This window comes from Dreissena polymorpha, chromosome 12 (genome assembly GCF_020536995.1).
Source record: "Dreissena polymorpha isolate Duluth1 chromosome 12, UMN_Dpol_1.0, whole genome shotgun sequence".
Classification (NCBI taxonomy): Eukaryota; Metazoa; Mollusca; class Bivalvia; order Myida; family Dreissenidae; genus Dreissena; species Dreissena polymorpha.
This window is the reverse complement of record NC_068366.1, coordinates 65,506,110-65,526,222: the sequence shown is the minus strand read 5'-3', so window position 1 is coordinate 65,526,222 and position 20,113 is coordinate 65,506,110. Positions and strand designations below refer to the sequence as shown.

Below are 20,113 nucleotides of genomic sequence, written 5' to 3'. Positions count from 1 at the left end.
GTATTATACATAAATTATGCGAAAGTTCCATGAATCGTGCTTTTAGATTTCTTTCAGTTTTACCAATACAGTCAATTGAACACTGTTACTTTGGATGGCCATCACATTTGATATGGTAGATAAGTCCGCAGATGTCTTTCTTGTCTGGTTTGTCCTTAGGGTGAACTAGCAATTGTCTTAGAGTTTTATGTGGCTTAAAGGATACGCTGATGTTGTGTTTAAGAAAGGCCCGCTTCAACTGTTTAGAGGTACCTTGAACAGGGCTCGAATTTAACCTTTCTTTCTACTAGCAAAACATTGCGAGCAGCTAAAATACCAGCTCGCAAAATCAAAAACATTCTCGCAAATTTTGCTGGAAACATAAATAAAAGAAAGTTTGGACATGACTATAGTACTATTAAAACTAAATAAAATATGACATCAACCACAAGTTTTGGTGTTATATATGAAGTTCTTTTTTCCACTTTTTCACTGTTTTCGTGAAAGAATTTAATTTCCGTTTTTTTTTCTGTCAACTCAACGCTTTACTTTGCTTTATATTTCGTATTGTTATTTCAATCTGTGGGAAAAAAGAAACTAGTTATTTTTCGCTTCGACGACATGACTGTTCAAGTTTTTTGTCTTTTATAGTGAACATGTGTGGATAATCGACTGTTTCACGTTCTTTGTACCAATACCATCCGCATATATGTACTATACGTATACCAGTCTACATACAAGGTGCGAGCTTCCGCATATGGGTATTCGGACGTTCTATTAATTGACCTGCGGTTTAGCGTTCACAACGTCGAGCGCATTTAGCAATATAACTTTTTTTCCACATTTTCTTCACTCGCAAAAACATTCTAGTGGCTTTAAACTTAACTCGCAATCGGTATTTTTCACTCGCATTTTGCGAGTGTGCGAATGTTAATTTCGAGCCCTGCCTTGAACATATGGAAGGTCAACGTTGCCCTTAGACTTGGCTTGCCCTGGTTCTCTCTTGTTCTCCGTACGGGATTTGGGTTTGCTGGTCTGTGCCCTTTCTTCAGGGCCCATTTCGGATAGTTGTACTTCTTCAAGGCCTGGCTGACATGCTGCATTTCATTATTCAGGTCCTGTTCTTCTGATATTATTGATTTAGCTCTGCCAAAAAGAGTTCTTACTACTGACAGTTTTTGTTCATTGAGATGGTGGGAGTTGAAATCTAGATATTGGTCTGTATGTGTCGCCGCTTATTGGGGCCGCTACCAACTCTCGCACACCTGGGACCATACGTTAACATCGCTCACCCGACAATTAGCGGTGTTAACGTTTCCCAACAGAAGATATACACTCTGCTGATGAAGTCCGTAGTACAGGGACGAAAGTTCCAGGTATGGCTTTCAATACTTAGTGTGTGTAAATTGACAGTCTAAAACTTATTGGATTATCATGGAAACCACACAGTCAAACTTTCATCGAAGATCTCTCCAGATTACCTCCACAGCGGTAAACGCTACAATCATGTAAACATCTCCCCTGGTTACATCCACAATCGTAAACGCTAACATCATGTAAACATCTCTCCAGGTTACATTCCACAGCGGTAAACGATACCATCATGTAAACATCTCTCAAGGTTACCTATACAGCGGTAAACGCTAGCATCATGTAAACATCACTCCAGGTTACCTCACAGCGGTTAACGCTACTATCATGTAAACATCACTCCAGGTTACCTCTACAGCGGTAAACGCGACCATCATGTAAACATATCTCCAGGTTACCTCTACAGCGGTTAACGCTAGCATCATGTAAACATCTCTCCAGGTTACCCCTACAGCGGTAAACGCTAACTTCGTGTAAACGTGTCTTGATAGTACCTTCACAGCGGTAAACGATACCATCATATATATGACGTACCATTTGGATCAAAAGTCAACAAGACATACTAGATAAAAAGAGAAATGTACATTATTTTGTACTTCGACGTACAAAATTGTACGTCGACGTACAATTTTTACCGACCCTTGAGTGTTAGCCAATCAGAAGACCTCTATCTGTTGCTTTGATCGCATGTTAAACATTCACTGCGCTATTTGCAGACTATATACGATTTTTATTTCAAAATTTGATTCCATGTTATTTGGCATATGCTTTCTAAACAATCGTGTTAACACAATAAAACAGCGGAAGTCTACACTGTGTATTAGCAACCTGCTGTGGTGATCCCTATCCCTTTGAGCGTCAAGTTATGACATATAGATCAGACATCGGCCGGCTGTCTAATAAAGTGTATAATATTTATTACTTAAACCGATTTTAGAATAAATACCGTCAAGTAGATACTTATTTTTAATTCTTTTTTTTCAATTTTGATATTTTTATTCATTTTGTCCTCAATTTAAAAAGAGGTTTTAAACATTTATTATGAATAAATCTGAAGGAAAAGCGGCTCAAGAGACGAGTGTTCTGATTGACTGTTCAGAAAACTTGTACGTAGACGTACAAAAATGTACGTCGACGTACAAATTGTACTTTGACGTACAAATATATACGTCGAAGTGTATTTCATATTTGTACGGCGAAGTACAATTTTTGTACGTCGACGTACATATTGTACGTCGACGAACATTTCTCTTTTTACCTAGTAGGTCTTGTTGACTTTTGACCCAAATGGTACGCCATACATATAAACATCTTTCCAGGTTACCTCTACAGCGGTAAACGATACCATCATGTAAAGGTCTCCATGGTACCTCCACCGCGGTAAACGCTACAATCATGTAAACATCTGCTTTTGTTACTAACTCAGTGGTAACCACTCCAATCATGTTAAAGGGGCCTTTTCACAGATTTTGGCATTTTTTAACTTATTCATTAAATGCTTTATATTGATAAATGTAAACATTGGATCGTAAAAGCTCCAGTAAAAAATCAAGAATAAAATTTAAAAAAGGAAAAGAACATTGTCCGGAGCAGGTTTCGACCCAGTGACCCCTGGAGTCCTGCCAGAGGCCTGAAGTAAAAACGCTTTAGCCTACTGAGCTATTCCGCCGAGTACACATGCTTGACGTATTTTATACCTTATATAAGCAATCTTCGTAGTTTCACAAAATTTAACGACAAAAACAGAACTCTCCAAATTATTCAATCGTTTCGCGTTGCAACGCTTTATAATTTTTAGGTTTTAAAATCGTCAAAAGATGCATATAATGGCTATATTAGACCATGGTAAATGTTCAGTATTACTGTTTCCTCACAAATATCATAACTAAAACGAAAATTTGCGAATCTGAAACAACTTTTTTCAATTTTGTCAATTTACCAAAGCGTGAAAAGATCCCTTCAACACCTGTCCTGGTAACCACTGCAATCAAGTTTTATCCTGCCTCTGTTGAAAACATTGACCTAATAAAGCAGGTTCGAATAAACTAGTTGAACTCCGGCAACGGTAAGTACGTATTCCTACGCGCCGATGAACATGTTCTAATATTTGACCTTTTACAAAATATACATGCGAAGTTCTTGAGAAATGTTTTGTCAAAACAAAATGATAGCAAAAGTAATAAATGTGTATTAAATTCAAGCAAACATATGGCAATGAAGTAATCAATTTTGCCTTTAAATTTATTTACTTATAACCTTTAATAGGTATCTAGTAACATTGACACCTGGTTACTTCGGCACCTTAAATATACGGCGTTTCTTTATACATTGTATTAATAGAAAGTTTGAACGTTAACATACACTCTACTATACAAACTTATTTTCTGTCGTCTGCAATTGATTTTATTTTTCAACGAAATATCATTAATCGAACAAACTAACACTATATTTGAATGAAAATAAATAGCCTTATTTGCAGGCACATCTGTTAAAATTCACATTTTCTCAGTTTATATGAAGTAATTCATCGTGAACTTGAAAAAAATTTAGTCATTATTTTGGTGTTGCATAAATCGAATAGAGCTACATGGTTGGTGCCGATATGGAAAGCTCGCCCTATTTTCTTTTTCTAACCCTCACCGGATAAACTTTCTCCATCTCGGCACCAACCATATATTCTCTATATCATCTGTCCTGATCTGGGTGGATAATCAGTTATTTATGTTTTATTATTAAATGAAAATCGCTGCCATTTCTAAAGCATTGAATACTAGTATACCGTTTTAAGAAAAAAAATCTGAACAACTTTTGTGACGAAGGTATGTGAAATGCGTGTCGATTCTATTACTTTCATCCAAATTCACAACCTTGTTAATTTATTCAATGTCAAAGTAAACCGCCATTACATGTTATATACCAAAGCCAATCTTGCATGTTTTTTTTGTGTGGCACATACCACAATAATAATGATTAAACTGCACTGCAGTTATCATATTAAGGGCTTGTATGTGCTCAATTTATTTTTGTAAATATAACATGCTTAAAGTTAAAGTATTTTATACCTTATATAAGCAATCTTCGTAGTTTCACAAAATTTAACGACAAAAACAGAACTCTCCAAATTATTCAATCGTTTCGCGGTGCAACGCTTTATAATTTTTAGGTTTTAAAATCGTCAAAAGATGCATATAATGGCTATATTAGACCATGGTAAATGTTCAGTATTACTGTTTCCTCACAAATATCATAACTAAAACGAAAATTTGCGAATCTGAAACAACTTTTTTCAATTTTGTCAATTTACCAAAGCGTGAAAAGATCCCTTTAACACCTGTCCTGGTAACCACTGCAATCAAGTTTTATCCTGCCTCTGTTGAAAACATTGACCTAATAAAGCAGGTTCGAATAAACTAGTTGATCTCCGGCAACGGTAAGTACGTATTCCTACGCGCCGATGAACATGTTCTAATATTTGACCTTTTACAAAATATACATGCGAAGTTCTTGAGAAATGTTTTGTCAAAACAAAATGATAGCAAAAGTAATAAATGTGTATTAAATTCAAGCAAACATATGGCAATGAAGTAATCAATTTTGCCTTTAAATTTATTTACTTATAACCTTTAATAGGTATCTAGTAACATTGACACCTGGTTACTTCGGCACCTTAAATATACGGCGTTTCTTTATACATTGTATTAATAGAAAGTTTGAACGTTAACATACACTCTACTATACAAACTTATTTTCTGTCGTCTGCAATTGATTTTATTTTTCAACGAAATATCATTAATCGAACAAACTAACACTATATTTGAATGAAAATAAATAGCCTTATTTGCAGGCACATCTGTTAAAATTCACATTTTCTCAGTTTATATGAAGTAATTCATCGTGAACTTGAAAAAAATTTAGTCATTATTTTGGTGTTGCATAAATCGAATAGAGCTACATGGTTGGTGCCGATATGGAAAGCTCGCCCTATTTTCTTTTTCTAACCCTCACCGGATAAACTTTCTCCATCTCGGCACCAACCATATATTCTCTATATCATCTGTCCTGATCTGGGTGGATAATCAGTTATTTATGTTTTATTATTAAATGAAAATCGCTGCCATTTCTAAAGCATTGAATACTAGTATACCGTTTTAAGAAAAAAAATCTGAACAACTTTTGTGACGAAGGTATGTGAAATGCGTGTCGATTCTATTACTTTCATCCAAATTCACAACCTTGTTAATTTATTCAATGTCAAAGTAAACCGCCATTACATGTTATATACCAAAGCCAATCTTGCATGTTTTTTTGTGTGGCACATACCACAATAATAATGATTAAACTGCACTGCAGTTATCATATTAAGGGCTTGTATGTGCTCAATTTATTTTTGTAAATATAACATGCTTAAAGTTATAGACATGTTTTAAATAAATGCTTACATATATCACACATACTGTATGACAACTAGGTCATACAAATTTTTGATAACGTTTTCAATAAATATTTGACATTTTTATACTCATGACTTTGGTCAGTAATTTTTAAATGGTAATAGCAAGTTTTAACACTACATAGTCATGAAGTGCTATTCAACAACTCCATGTCTATCTTACCTTATGATGATCACACATATCTGTTGTTGTTTTTCTTTTTTATCGAGTGCACCGGGATTGTCTCCCATATGGCCATCGCCCCCAGAAAGACGTGTTAGTTGGTTACGGGGGATAGTGCAAGATACAGGAGACACCCCGTTCCAGAGGTGACCCTGGGTCTTTTAGTGCCCGGTGTATAGCACCTAGTACACTGCACCTCGGTTTAACGTCTCATGCGAAAGACGAGTTAGTAGGTTAGGTGCAGCGGGGGATCGAACCAGCGATCTCTGGATTGTGAAGCCAGTGTGTTACCACTAGACCACGGATCCGCTACTATCACACATATCGGGTGTCATTGTTACAAATAACATGAACTTTTCAAGAACGAAAGGGTCCCGTTAAATCTGTGAAGCTGACCAGTGACGTTGAAGATTTATTGAACTTTTTACCCTGGATGAGTGACTTATTTTGTCTTTACTTGGAGAAGTTTCTAACGCAACACGTATTCAAATCAATAGAAGTCCCCTTTCGAACGGATTTTGTTGAAATTTGGCTTTAGAGTAATTCAACACGTATATAACAAGTCATGTAAACTTAGTTGGCATTGATCAATACAAAATTATAATTCTTCACACATTAAAAAAAAATAACTACAAAATTCACATTCTGAAAATCGTACAAGGTAAAATAATACAAATGCGAAAAGTAAGGCGCGTAGCTTACACGTCTAAATGACTGACCGGTCTGCAACATGACGATTTAGTGGTTGCGTTCCAAATATTCATACGAGCGATCTTGTTGACTATCCTCATTAATTTACGATATTTCTTTCGAGGTAAACGGTAAACATATCACCGTGTCTGGTAACAAATGCCCAAAACCTCCCAATGTGAGAAAACTAATACCATGGTTCGATAATACATGCAAATATTACAAAAACGAATTCTATAGTTAGTTGTAAACGGCGTTTAATCAATAACAATACAAATGAAAATAGGGCTCTATTTTTGAAAGCCAGAAACGACTATTCAAATATTAAAAATAAAGCAAAGCGGGATTATTTTGCAAAAGAAAAGCAAATATTATCTACGCTAAGTAAAACAGATACCCGTAAATTCTGGAAATACATCAACAAATTAAAAAATAACACAAAGGCAAAACCTAACAATATTGATGTCGACGATTTCATTCGCCATTTCAAAAAAAAAATCTTATACACAAAACCTTAGCAATTTTGATGCAAATGATCTCTCACTTGGCGACGCCAATATAAGCATCGAAGAACTCGATTGCAATTTTTCAGTGGACGAGATCAGAAAGTCAATTCTAGCCTCAACGTAATACAAGTAGTGATTTATAATTCATATATGCGTTGAATAAGACAGAGATCGTGAAAATCGCTGCAAAATTGATGAAGTAAACTTAATGGCTGTTCAAAGCGATACACCCTGTTTTCGGGCGATTTCGAGTTGAATACCTTGTTATATATATATGTTATATGATTATTTATCATTGAACATTATGTTTTTACTTATTAATATCATAGCCACACGCTAACCACCTGTGTTAGCAGCACTCTGGTCGACACTATAGACCGTTCCATAATCGATAAATTGACCGCCGCCATATTGTCAGTCACGTGACTGTCCGCCATTACACTGCTGCTAACTGGTGCGAGACTGCGATTCCAAAAGCCAAAAACGTAGAGAATACCCGCTTAACCGTTGTCGGATAAATAAATTACTTAATGAATTAATGTGAGGCGATTATCACATTTTTGTTGTTTAAATGATTGTTTGAAGTTGAGATTGATTGTTACAAATAAAATGTTTAAAATGCTTTCGTGTATTTGTTTTTTTTATATCTGTAATCAAGTGGTAATCATCGGCGAAAATTTGCCGGTTCAGTCGCTCATACTATGTCTTAGACTTGTTACTTTTAACGTTTCACAAACAATTCACGCATGTATTGTTGTGTTGATTTTAATAGCCGCAACATCAAGCAATTTATATTTTAATTAATACTTATTAAAGATTCTCGCGCAATTAATTACCGCTAATTGTTTGTAATTGGTCTCATGTGGTAAAAATCTACATTCCAAAATCATAACATATTATATTAAGTATGATATTTTTGATACGCCTTTCTTTATTTTTCTTGTTCTAACTGATATCAAAGATAAAAAATTGTGGTTTGGATTTATATTTAATTATGGAATTTTGTCACGTTAAAAAACGAGCTTTTTATTATGAGAGAGTGATATTGATCTTGACGATCTTTTATGTGATTATTCGGAAGATGAAGAGAATGTGATCTATGTGATATATCTATATTTTCATCTGTGAATCATTTAACAGCTATAAAGCTAAAAAATACTAAAAAATGTATTTTATAGGTCTTTGAAGTAACGCAAAACATATGGATAACGACACCAAATGTTTAGTCAATTAATCCACACAAAAAACTCCGAAAAAACACCTAAATAATATTTCAAAAATATTTTATTAAGCGCCAAACGAATTTATTAATACATTTATTTGCAACTTTAAAAACGCGGCATAAGCATCAAATTAAAGATTATCTGAAGACTGAAAGGCCGACAATTTGACACAACAAAGAGCTCTATGCATAAGCCGTAATATTTTTTGCAGAAAAGCTTCAATAAATTACAATAGTAATACATCTAATTATAAAAATATAATTATGAATGGCATGAGTACGTTAGTGTGATAAACACGTGAGTAATAGAAAGTATAAGGGGTGCATTGAAAATAAACGTACTACAAAGCCCTATTAAAAGCGAAGTGCATGACAGCATTAACATGTAATTTTAATTTGATGGGTATTGTACAGAGAATGACGCTATTGAGGAATATAAACATACAACTGAAAAACACAACTTTACATGATGCAATTTGAACTGTGTATTCATGTATATTGAAAACTCGTTACTAGTGAGTATGAGTGGCAAATATCTAACATTTTAACACACATATATCTATATTAATATTTTTTTAAACAATATTTACCCCCGTTCGTGTCAAATGTAATTTCTTGTTTTATGATGTCGTTCGTGCATTGCCGTAACATTAAATCTTCATACGAAATGACGTAGTTTTAATTAACCGATACCCGCTAAATACGTTAAATGTTATGTTTTTAGGTAAATTTTATAATTATCAAATACTTTTTTTCATAAATTAAACCAGGGATTAAACGGGCTAGTATCTTTACGGTGTACAATTTCTGATATTCTATATTGGACATAACTTTTAATTTGTACAATATGTAACATATCTAATGAACGCAACTGTTAAGTATGTCGGAGGTAAAATATTAAACCAAATGACTGCTTAATACTACCAGAAAGAGAAGACATGGTGGCATCATCAATTGTGTTTAATGACCAGACTGTCATCTGCCACCCAGTGTGGTTTATGACACCCCGGGATGACGCCATGTTGTTAGTTAAGTCTGGATAATATCTGATCAAAACGAGATAATCGGATTATGCAGAACAAACGGGCAATTCAACACTGGAATGCAAAGGATTACGCGATTTTAAGATTGATGCATATAATCAAATGATAAATATTGCATTTAGTTTAATTAAATGTTTTTTTTAAATGTGTTAACGTGTTTATTTTCCTAGACAAATACCTAAAAAATGCACGTTTTTCAAACATTTTTCTGTTATAACACTAACTTAACATCTCCTCTAGCAGAAAAACTTTATTTCATACAATTTGCATGACAAACAAACAAGTTTTACAAAAAGAAAGAAATTCACCCGTTGAATAATCGGTGCTCTCTTATATATGTTACCGGTTGTTTGGCAGTAGTGTAATGGCGGACGCGGAGAGTATTCAGGGGAGATAATTGGGTAATTACTAAATTATGGAACGGTCTATTGAGGTTAGTTACTTTTTATTTAAGGCTATATATTTTCTAACTAATTTCGCTTTTAAACATCTCTTGTATTATACTTTAGAACGGTATGGTATTTATAGCTATAAAATATATTTATTTATTTTATTTTGAAAATGATATTTCTTTTCATAATAAAAAAAATCATACCTAATCTGGTAGGATTTTCTTGTGATGGTAGCGATTGTATGTGAGAGCATGTAACGACAACTCGGCGTCGTGATTGGTTCCCTAACTGTAGAATTACCAGATATGGACGAACAAGTCACAGATAATATTATGAATTAGTTTTTAACATCGCTCCGTAAACGAATGTCGAGAGCCGATTTTTAAACATTTGTCTGTAGTGATCATGTGACCTGTTCAAAATGGCGGTAGCAATGAATTTTGAGAATCAGGAAATGCATTGTTTTCGCTATGATTTACATAAGCTTCGCACCAAGTTAACTACATCAAATTTGAAGAAATTCGGTTTGGACTTAGCGAACTGTATTTGTACAATACATCAGACAGATGGCACGCTGCTTTTGGAGAGAATTTGCAACAGAGCAAATCAGTCCAATCACTGGGAAATTCACCATGTTCAGAGGTTTCTAAATTTTATGCATTCTTTTATATATTGAACTTTATATCACAGATTTGGGCAGCGCTTCTGTAAGTGGACATCCGGGCGTAAGTTACGTTCAAAAACGGCAGTTGTATGTCCATTATGCAAATGGTGGAAGTCCCTTGGACGTCCGATAATCCGCATGTATGCTATTTTCTGATACACAACACAGACAAATGTCAAGAGTATATTGAGTTATTCAGACCGTTAAATCCGCCTAAGAGCTACTGTTTTCAATGAATTTCTCAGCGAGCGGCCAATATTGATTTTTCCAGATGTTAATCAGATTCTTCTTGGTAAGCGCATCAGCCAATCAGCGCTCAGGCGGCCGAATACACACGGACCCCACGTGAAGCTGTATACAATAATATTAGCGACCTCTGCGCTACAAAGATTTTATTCAGCAATCAAATATTTAAGTCCTCGCTTTCCCCGAGGAAAAAGGATGCGATGTTGTACAAGAAGTCTAATTTTCGCATGATTTTCATCTGTACACGAAATACATGAGAAATGTTTATTTGTTGCTAGAATTTTCTTAACTTTCCGTGAATAATAAAATCTGGAAATGATTTTGGATAACAAATTTAACAGGGGTTTTTATCTGATATTGGGGAAAGGGCCTGGCCTTTTTTGAGGAGAAAAAAATCGCGCGAAATGTCGGATTTTGGGGGAAAAAATCACACGAAACGCCGGATTTTGGGGAAAATAAGGAAAGTCTTTAATAATCCATTAAGCATATTTTACTGTTTTTAAAACAAATTCAAGGAAACAGAAAATTTAATTATGCAATATTTTTCTATTTTCTTCACTGGATCAGGTAAGCTTATATTTAAAAAAAAAAAAATAAAAAAAAAAAAAAAAAATTTTTTTTGAGGGGAAAATGAAATCTAGGGGAAAATTTACCAGCTGAGGGGAACAAAAAATCGGAGGGTAAAGGGCCGATTTTCGGCGGGTCACAAAGAAGGAAAAATAAAACCTGTTTAATTATACCCATTTGAAAATACTAAAATTGAATAATGTATTTTGTTATATCAATTGCCATAACACATAATGCAATAAGTAGTTAAATAACTTGTTTTGAGAATGCCAAACTATGCATACATATTGGTCTACATGCATGAATGACCTGACAAGTTATATCCCGATTCGGAATGAAGTGTACTCGGTAAATTAAAAAAAAGATTCTTTTTATACTCCGAAATTCGCTTTCACTTACACAAACTTTTCTAAAAGGAGGTACATGTAACATTTTAAATTCAGTCGTTGATTTGTCTTAATTACTAAATATGAATAGTGCTCTATGCTTTCAAATCGCATCACGTGATTAACGCATGTTCAATGGGAATTCCCCCATCCCACAATTCAATTTGTATATGCACTTGCATAAAATGGCGGACGTCAATATTGACCGTATTTTGGTTTTGAAAATACAAGTCGTAATTATACTGGATTTTTTGGGTAATGGATAGAGTTGGAACATGAACGTATATTCAAATTCTGAAATAAAAGTGGGACTTCAAAATTTATGTCTGGGACGTCCAAAATTTTAGGCTTGAAAGTCAGGACTTCCAACTTTTAAAAGCTAACGGAAGCGCTGGATTTGGGGCATGTGTTATAGTTTATATCTCTGGTTTATCACCTGCTTAATCTCAGTTTAAACATTCATAATAAACCCAAACAATGGAAGTTGGTCAATTTTGGTCAAAAATGGAATTTTATAAGTTAAGGGCTAGCTGCAATAATCAACTTGCAGATACTTACCCTTCATGTCTCTGGGTATTGCTTTTTAGCTCACCTGAGCACAATGTGCTCATGGTGAGCTTTTGTGATCACCTTTTGTCCATCGTGCGTAGTCCGTTGTTCGTCATCAACATTTGCCTTGTTAACACTCTAGAGGCCACATTTATTGTCCCATCTTCATGAAATTTGGTCAGAAGATTGGTCTCAATGATATCTAGGATGAGTTTGAAAATGGTAACGTTTGCTTGAAAAACATGGCTGCCAAGGCCCAAGGGGCGGGGCATTTTTCCTTATATGGCTATAGTAAAATCTTGTTAACACTCTAGAAGCCACATTTATTGTCTGATCTTCATGAAACTTGGTCAGAAAATTAATCCCAATAATATCTTGGACGAGTTCGAAAATGATGCCGGTTGGTTGAAAAACATGGCCGCCAGGGGGCGGGGCATTTTTCCCTATATAGCTATAGTAAAACCTTGTTAACACTCAAGAGGCCACATTTATTTTCCAATCTCCATGAAACTTGGTCAGAAGATTTGTCCCAATGACATCTTGGATGAGTCTGAAAATGGTAACCTTTGCTAGAAAAACATGGCTGCCAAGGGGCGGGGCAGTTTTACTTATATGGCTATAGTAAAATCTTGTTAACACTCTAGAGGCCACATTTATTGTCCAATCTTCATGAAACTTGGTCAGAAGATTCATCCCAAAAATATCTTGGACGAGATCATAAATGATGCCCTTTGGTTGAAAAACATGGCCACCAGGGGGCGGGGCATTTTTCCTTTTATGGCTATAGTAAAACCTTGTTAACACTCTAGAGGCCACATTTATTGTGCAATCTTCATGAAATATGGTCAGAAGATTTGTCTTATTGATATCATGGATAAGTTTGAAAATGGTTGCGTTTGCTTGAAAAACATAGCTGCCAAGGGGTGGGGCATTTTTCCTTATATGGCTATATATGGCTATAGTAAAATCTTGTTAACACTCAAGAGGCCACATTTATAGTCCAATCTTCATGAAATGTGGTCAGAAGATTCATCCCAATGTTATCTTGGATGAGTTTAAAAATGATGCCGGTTGGTTGAAAAACATGGCCACCTTGGGGGAGGGGCATTTTTCCTTATATGGCTATAGTAAAACTTTGTGAACACTCTTGAGGTCACATTTATTTTCCAATCATCATGAAACTTGGTCAGAAGATTGTCCCAGTGATATCTTGGATGACTTAGAAAATGGTTTTGGTTGCTTTAAAAACATGGCCACCAGGGGCGGGGCATTTTTCCTTATATGGCTATATATATGTCTTTAGTAAAACCTTGTTAACACTCTAGAGGCCACATTTATTGTCCAATCTTCATGAAATTTGGTCAGAAGATTGGTCTCAATGATATCTTGGATGAGTTCGAAAATAATTATGTTTGCTTGAAAAACATGGCTTCCAAGGGGCGGGGCATTTTTCCTTATATGGCTATAGTAAAACCTTGTTTACACTCTAGAGGCCACATTTATTTTCCGATCTTCATGAAACTTGGTCAGAAGATTTGTCCCAATAATATCTTGTTATCTCAGGTGAGCGACTTTGGGCCTTTCAGGCCCTCTTGTTTCATGTAAACTTTATATTAATTTGTTATTATGAGCCACTTAAAATGTTTTCTGGAAGAAAGTAACAAAAGATATCATTGATATGTCCTGTTTGCGCAAATTAAAACAAAGTACAGGATATCATGTACTTGCAAAATCATTAATCCAAGTTTCATCATAAACTTTTCCAGGAAATATCTACAGTCATGGAATTGAAAACGCCCTGATATTATGAATTTAAAATGTGAAAATATGTCAATTTATATAACTAAAATATTTCAACCAAAGGAAAAACAGCAACAATCTATTGCGTGAGCTATGTTTATTTACCAATAAATCTTAAGCAACCAAATGACTGTCATAATAATGTGTCACTGTTATACACTACAAACTTTTAGCCGCCAGCATAAGACCAGACCATCAAATACACAGGTCAACAAATTAGTGGAGCATAACCTTTTGCCTTTCCTTTGCTGAAACCGTCAATTAATTGTTCATGCTTTTGATTTAAAAGCGGTTTTATCAAGTTTTTGTTTTGAGTATTTTTACACGAAAAACAAGCAATTTGATATCGATTTCAAAGGTATTGTGTTTGTTGCGGTGTAATTGGTTGATTGAACTTGATTTTATACGCATACATGGGACATATTTTTATCCCCATTGTGGTTATCTTTGCTGTCTGTCCGTCCTGGCCACTATCAGCTCCTCCTTTACTATAAACACTAGAACCTTGAAACACACATTGTAGCTATGAGCATATGTGCGACAGTGCATTATTTGGAATTTTGATCTGAACCCTGGGTCAAAAGTTATGGGGGTTGGGGTGGGGCCGGGTCAGAGATTGTCACTCATTTTTATGTCCCCCACTATAGTAGTGGGGGACATATTGTTTTTGCCCTGTCTGTTGGTCTGTCTGTTGGTCTGCCTGTTGGTCTGTTTGCGCCAACTTTAACATTTTGCAATAACTTTTGCTATATTGAAAGTAGCAACTTCATATTTGGCATGCATGTGTATCTCATGAAGCTGCACATTTTGAGTGGTGAAAGGTCAAGGTCAAGGTCATCCTTCAAGGTCAGAGGTCAAATATATGTGGCCAAAATCGCTCATTTTATGAATACTTTTGCAATATTGAAGATAGCAACTTGATATTTGGCATGCATGTGTATCTCATGGAGCTGCACATTTTGAGTGGTGAAAGGTCAAGGTCACAGGGGTCTAGCTAGGTTCAAAATTTAGGGAGAAGTCACTTCTCCCTAAAGCCAAAATAGGGAGAATTGGTAACATCTTTGGGAGAAATGGTACATTTGCGTCATAGATCTTAGTATTACATTTGTACGTATATTTTTCGGCAACTTAACGGATAAGTGGTTTCTGCTCAGTGTTTAATCAACTCTTCACTTGTTTTATACAATAAGACATGTTAAGGGTATAAAACCGACATTTTTCTTATTTCTAATTGATTGTTGATTATAATGGTACTTTTTTTTCCTGAACAGGTGTATCAAATAAACTTCAATTGTAACAAGCCAGTAATGTTCAGAATCTTTTTACTTTTACTTCCTTGTTAATTTTAAGCAATTCAACATTTAATAAATCAAATTCATATTTTGTTACACATATTTGTTTTGAATTAAATCAAATTTATATTTTGTTACAAATATTTGTTTCAAATTTAAAATTCATAAAAAATCTCATTTTGCAGCAGAGATTCCAAATCTGACCTGTAAATGAGCCCCACATTTATTGCCAGTGAAAGGTTACCTCTTCCCATTTGATCATTCCTTAGTATTTTTCAATGGGCCATTTAACATTGCGGAAGCATAGTTATTGGTAGCCAGCACAAGGCAATTAATCAAGGCATCATCTATTAACAATTTCAAGAAGTGTTATAGCTCCAGACTGTTCTGTTGAATATTCAACTTTGCATGACCTGTAAATGGGGCAACTTATGGCTGAGAATCCTCCTGTGTCCAATTCTCCACATCAAATCGATTTTAATCGTCAATGTCTGGCACAAAGTAAATCATTAAAAGGAGGAGAAGTCACTTCGCCTTCATGAAGTTAATGTGCGAAGTTAAGATTAATTGCCAATAATTGGGCGAAGAAATCGCCCACTTCGCCTACTCGCGAGACCCCTGGGTCATCCTTCAAGGTCAGAGGTCAAATATATGTGGCCCAAATCGCTTATTTTATAAATACTTTTGCAATATTGAAGATAGCAACTTGATATTTGGCATGCATGTGCATCTCATGGAGCTGCACATTTTGAGTGATGAAAGGTCAAGGTCATCCTTCAAGGTCAGAGGTCAAATTTATGTGGCCCAAATTGCTTATTTTATGAATACTTTTGCAATATTTAAGATAGCAACTTGATATTTGGCATGCATGTGTATCTCATGGAGCTGTACATTTTGAGTGGTGAAAGGTCAAGGTCATCCTTCACAAGGTCAAGGTCATCCTACAAGGTCAAACATCATATAGGGGGACATTGTGTTTCACAAACACATCTTGTTTTATGTTATTTTACATTAACTTCTTCATTTCTACACTGATTTACTAAATTAATATTTTGATACTGAACATCTTTTATGACAATACGGTAAATCTGAACTATGCATAGCCCCATTACCAACCCTGTGGCGCCCCCTGTGTCAAACACAAGGCATGGGGGTACGGGTCGGCCTCTGCCGTGCCATTTCTAGTTTAATATGGTTTTTATCCCCCCGGATCAATTGATCGGGGGTATATTGTTTTTGTCCTGTCTTTCTGTCTGTCTGTCTGTCTGTCTGTCATCCTGTCCCAAAACTTTAACCTTGGTTAAAGTTTGATATCTTTTGCAATATTGAACATACCAACTTGATATTTATCATGCATTTGTATCTCATTTAGCTGCTCATTTTGAGTGGTGAAAGGTCAAGATCATCCTTCAAGGTCAAAGGTCAAATATCATTGTATTTTATGCCTCCGGATCGAAAGATCGGGGGTATATTGTTTCTGGCCTGTCTGTCTGTCATTTATTGTGTGTGTCCCAAAACTTTATCCATGGTTAAAGTTTTGCAATAACTTTTGCAATATTGACAATTGCAACTTGATATTTGGCATGCATGTGTATCTCATTGAGCTGCACATTTTGAGTGGTGAAAGGTCATGGTCAAGGTTATCCTTCAAGATCAAAGGTCTAAAAAACAAATCCAAGGGAAGTAATAAGCTTAAAAGGGAGATAATTTCTAAACCTGCCAAATGATATATTGAAATTTTATTTCAAAGCGGTGCAATAGGGGGCATTGTGTTTCTGACAAACACATCTCTTGTTGCCTTTACCATGAAGAAATTTTATGAAAAGAAAAAAAAAATGAAGAAATTTTTGCTGTACCAATGCATTCTTAAACGCTCATTTTAGCATTCAAGAAGTGTAGAGGATGGATTTCAATGATTTTATTTGTTTTATTTTGTAGTTTTCTACACGTTTTGTCTGAAAAAGAAATATTATGTATTCAATTCATGTTCTTCTTGATGTGTGATAAAATTGTATAAATGCTATTTTTTTTCAAAAGTGATACATATGACCAAAGGTACCTTAGCAGTTTTTAGTGAATTTTACATAATATATAAGATAGTTCAAAAGTTGTACTGTTTCTCAATTAAATATTTAAGAACAATTATGTGTCTTATACAGTATGGATGCATGGAGACCCATTTATAAGTGTGGTATACAAAAGGCATGGAGAGTGAAGCATTTTTTTGTTAATAATGGACTTGAAATGACCCACATTCTGAAGAATTTGGGAGTTGTCTTGTAATGATACTAATCAGGTTACAGGAAAGTGGAATATTTTGTTTTTAGGCCCGCCTACAGTTAATCCACCAAAGACTATCAGCAACAAAAAAATCTTAAATGGTGCTTGATGCATTTAAATATGTCTTGATATAAAAACTCAACTATTCTTAATTTTAATGTTACATGCACTAAAGATGTGAGTAAAACAAGTATTCCTTAATTAAAAATGCTCCAGCTTATGTAATACAAAATACATAAAACAGCAATCTAATGTAACAAGGTGCATTTAAAATTTTGATATAATTATATAAAATTCTAATGAAGGTTTGCTTTATTGTTAAAGAATTTCCCCCCAAAGGTGTCTTAAAAGTAAAACTTGGAGTTTTTATTGTGATAGTATATTTTGTTTTAAGAATGAAATGTGTTGTATATATGCCTATTGTAAACATGCTAGATTGGACAATTTCTTGTATTTAATTAAAAATAATTTATACTCCCTTCTTGTTTAATTGTCACATGATCCTACTATTTGCAGATAATTGTACGCATTGAAAACATGCCATCACCAATTGTAACCTCATCATTACAAGATCAGGTGTGCCCCATTAACCCTTTGCATGCTGGGAAATTTGTCGTCTGCTAAAATGTTGTCTGCTGAATTTCTTAAATTATTATTTTCTTCAATTTTTTTTAAAGAATACTACATGTTTCAGAATAGCAAACAGTTTGGATCCAGATGAGACACCATGTTCTGTGGCGTCTCATCTGGATCCAAACTGTTTGCAAAGGCCTTCAAAATTCGGTTCAAGCACTGAAAGAGTAAAGAAGTCATTTTTGCTGATCAGGGGTGTAAAATTACGGTCGCCCGCTCGAATTGGCGACTTACTATTAGCCTCAGGCGAATTCAATTCTGAAACACTCGCCCGATCGAATGACCGCATTTTCATCAACATAAAATCCCTTTCTATGAATAAATCCTGTTCAATCCCATTTTTCGCACCTTCTCGGTGTCTTCACTCATAGAGCAACAAGCATAATACCCGAATGCTCAACATCCTGGAATTGTAACAGTCTCACGTCATTAGCTTATAGCACGTGCTTCCCATGGAAACATCTTTTCACTGTGTAATTAAAAATCAAGTTATGTACTTTTTTCCTTACACACAAAATACATGCGTTGTTTGAACTTTCATATCAGCTAATTTCACGTCATCATGTGTCTTGTGTGTAGAAAAAATTGGATACGCTTTTGGGACTTAACATTTTTACCTGTTTGTATAACCCATAGTTGCCATTCAAAATTTATTTAACTAAATCAGTTTGATAATTGATGTTATTCATTTAAATGGGTAAGCCAATAGAGTTGTTTTAATAAATCATATTAAACAAATGATGTGCTATACATGTACATCACAAGCTATATCGCGATCATGATCATTGCTTTAAATCATGATCATTATCATTTTTCTGTAAACAATTCGGGGCAACCACAAAATAAGTATGGGGGACCTAATTTTGTACTCTGGTGGCCCTGCAGGGCGACTTGCTTTTAGCAAACTTGTACACATCTGTACCGTGTTCTTGCTCACCTATCTTAAAATGTCCCTTTTTAAATACTCTCTGACATTGCGCAACATACAAAGGTCTTGTCAGTGCCATAAAACCTGTTCCCTGAAGTTATTTTAGCCATCATTTGAAGTGACAACTTAACCAGAATTCTTTCATATTTTTCAGTTTCACAACTGTCAATCCAGAGAACAGAGCGTCAAATGAAAGTTATGACTGGTGTGGATTTGCTGTAACAAGTGACCATGTATTTGACACTTACACTTTTGAGAAAGATGAGTTGAAGTGTTTCCACCAGAATATTGACATCTTACAGCTTGTAAAAGGTAGTATTTATCAGTCTGCTAATTTAACATATGGCCAGATTGGAAATGCTATAAAATCCCAGCCCGCTCAATATAAAAATTGTTTATCAATCACCAGAAATGCAATGAAAAAAATCTGAAAAGAATTTTCCAAAATATTACAATAAAAAGTGAATTAACACCTTTCAGAGAAAGTGGGAGGAAGAGTGAGAGTAAGAGCTAACTAGAAATGGCGCGGCAGAGGCCGACGCGTATCCCCACGCCGAATGTTTGACCTAGGTGTGCCCCAGGGTTGGTAATGGGGCCATGCATAGCTGAGATTGACGGTATTGTCATAAGAGAAGTTCATCATCAATTAGAAGTGAATTGGTGTAGAAATGAAGAAGTTATAGTAAAAGGCAATTTTGGGTGGGTGTGACATATGTGGGCAGGGCGCCCCAGGGTTGGTAATGGGGCCATGCATAGTTGAGATTGACCGTATTGTCATAAGAGAGGTTCAGTATCAATTTGAAGTGAATCGGTGTAGAAATGAAGAAATTATAGTAAAAGGCAATTTTGGGTGGGTGTGGTCTATGTGGGCGGGGCGCCCCAGGGTTGGTAATGGGGCCATGCATAGTTGAGATTGACTGTATTGTCATAAGAGAAGTTCAATATCAATTTG

General features: G+C 35.1%; 1 protein-coding gene across 1 annotated transcript in view; it reads left to right on the top strand.

The window, feature by feature from the left end:
* Window positions 1–10,197: 10,197 nt before the first annotated feature.
* LOC127852233 (spatacsin-like) overlaps window positions 10,198–20,113 on the top strand; it is a 59,225-nt gene continuing 49,309 nt past the window's right edge. The window contains exons 1-2 of the mRNA XM_052386119.1: window positions 10,198–10,458; window positions 19,316–19,473. Of these exons, the coding sequence (XP_052242079.1) occupies window positions 10,238–10,458; window positions 19,316–19,473 (379 nt within the window). The 5' untranslated portion in view covers window positions 10,198–10,237. The remainder of the gene's footprint in view (window positions 10,459–19,315; window positions 19,474–20,113) is intronic.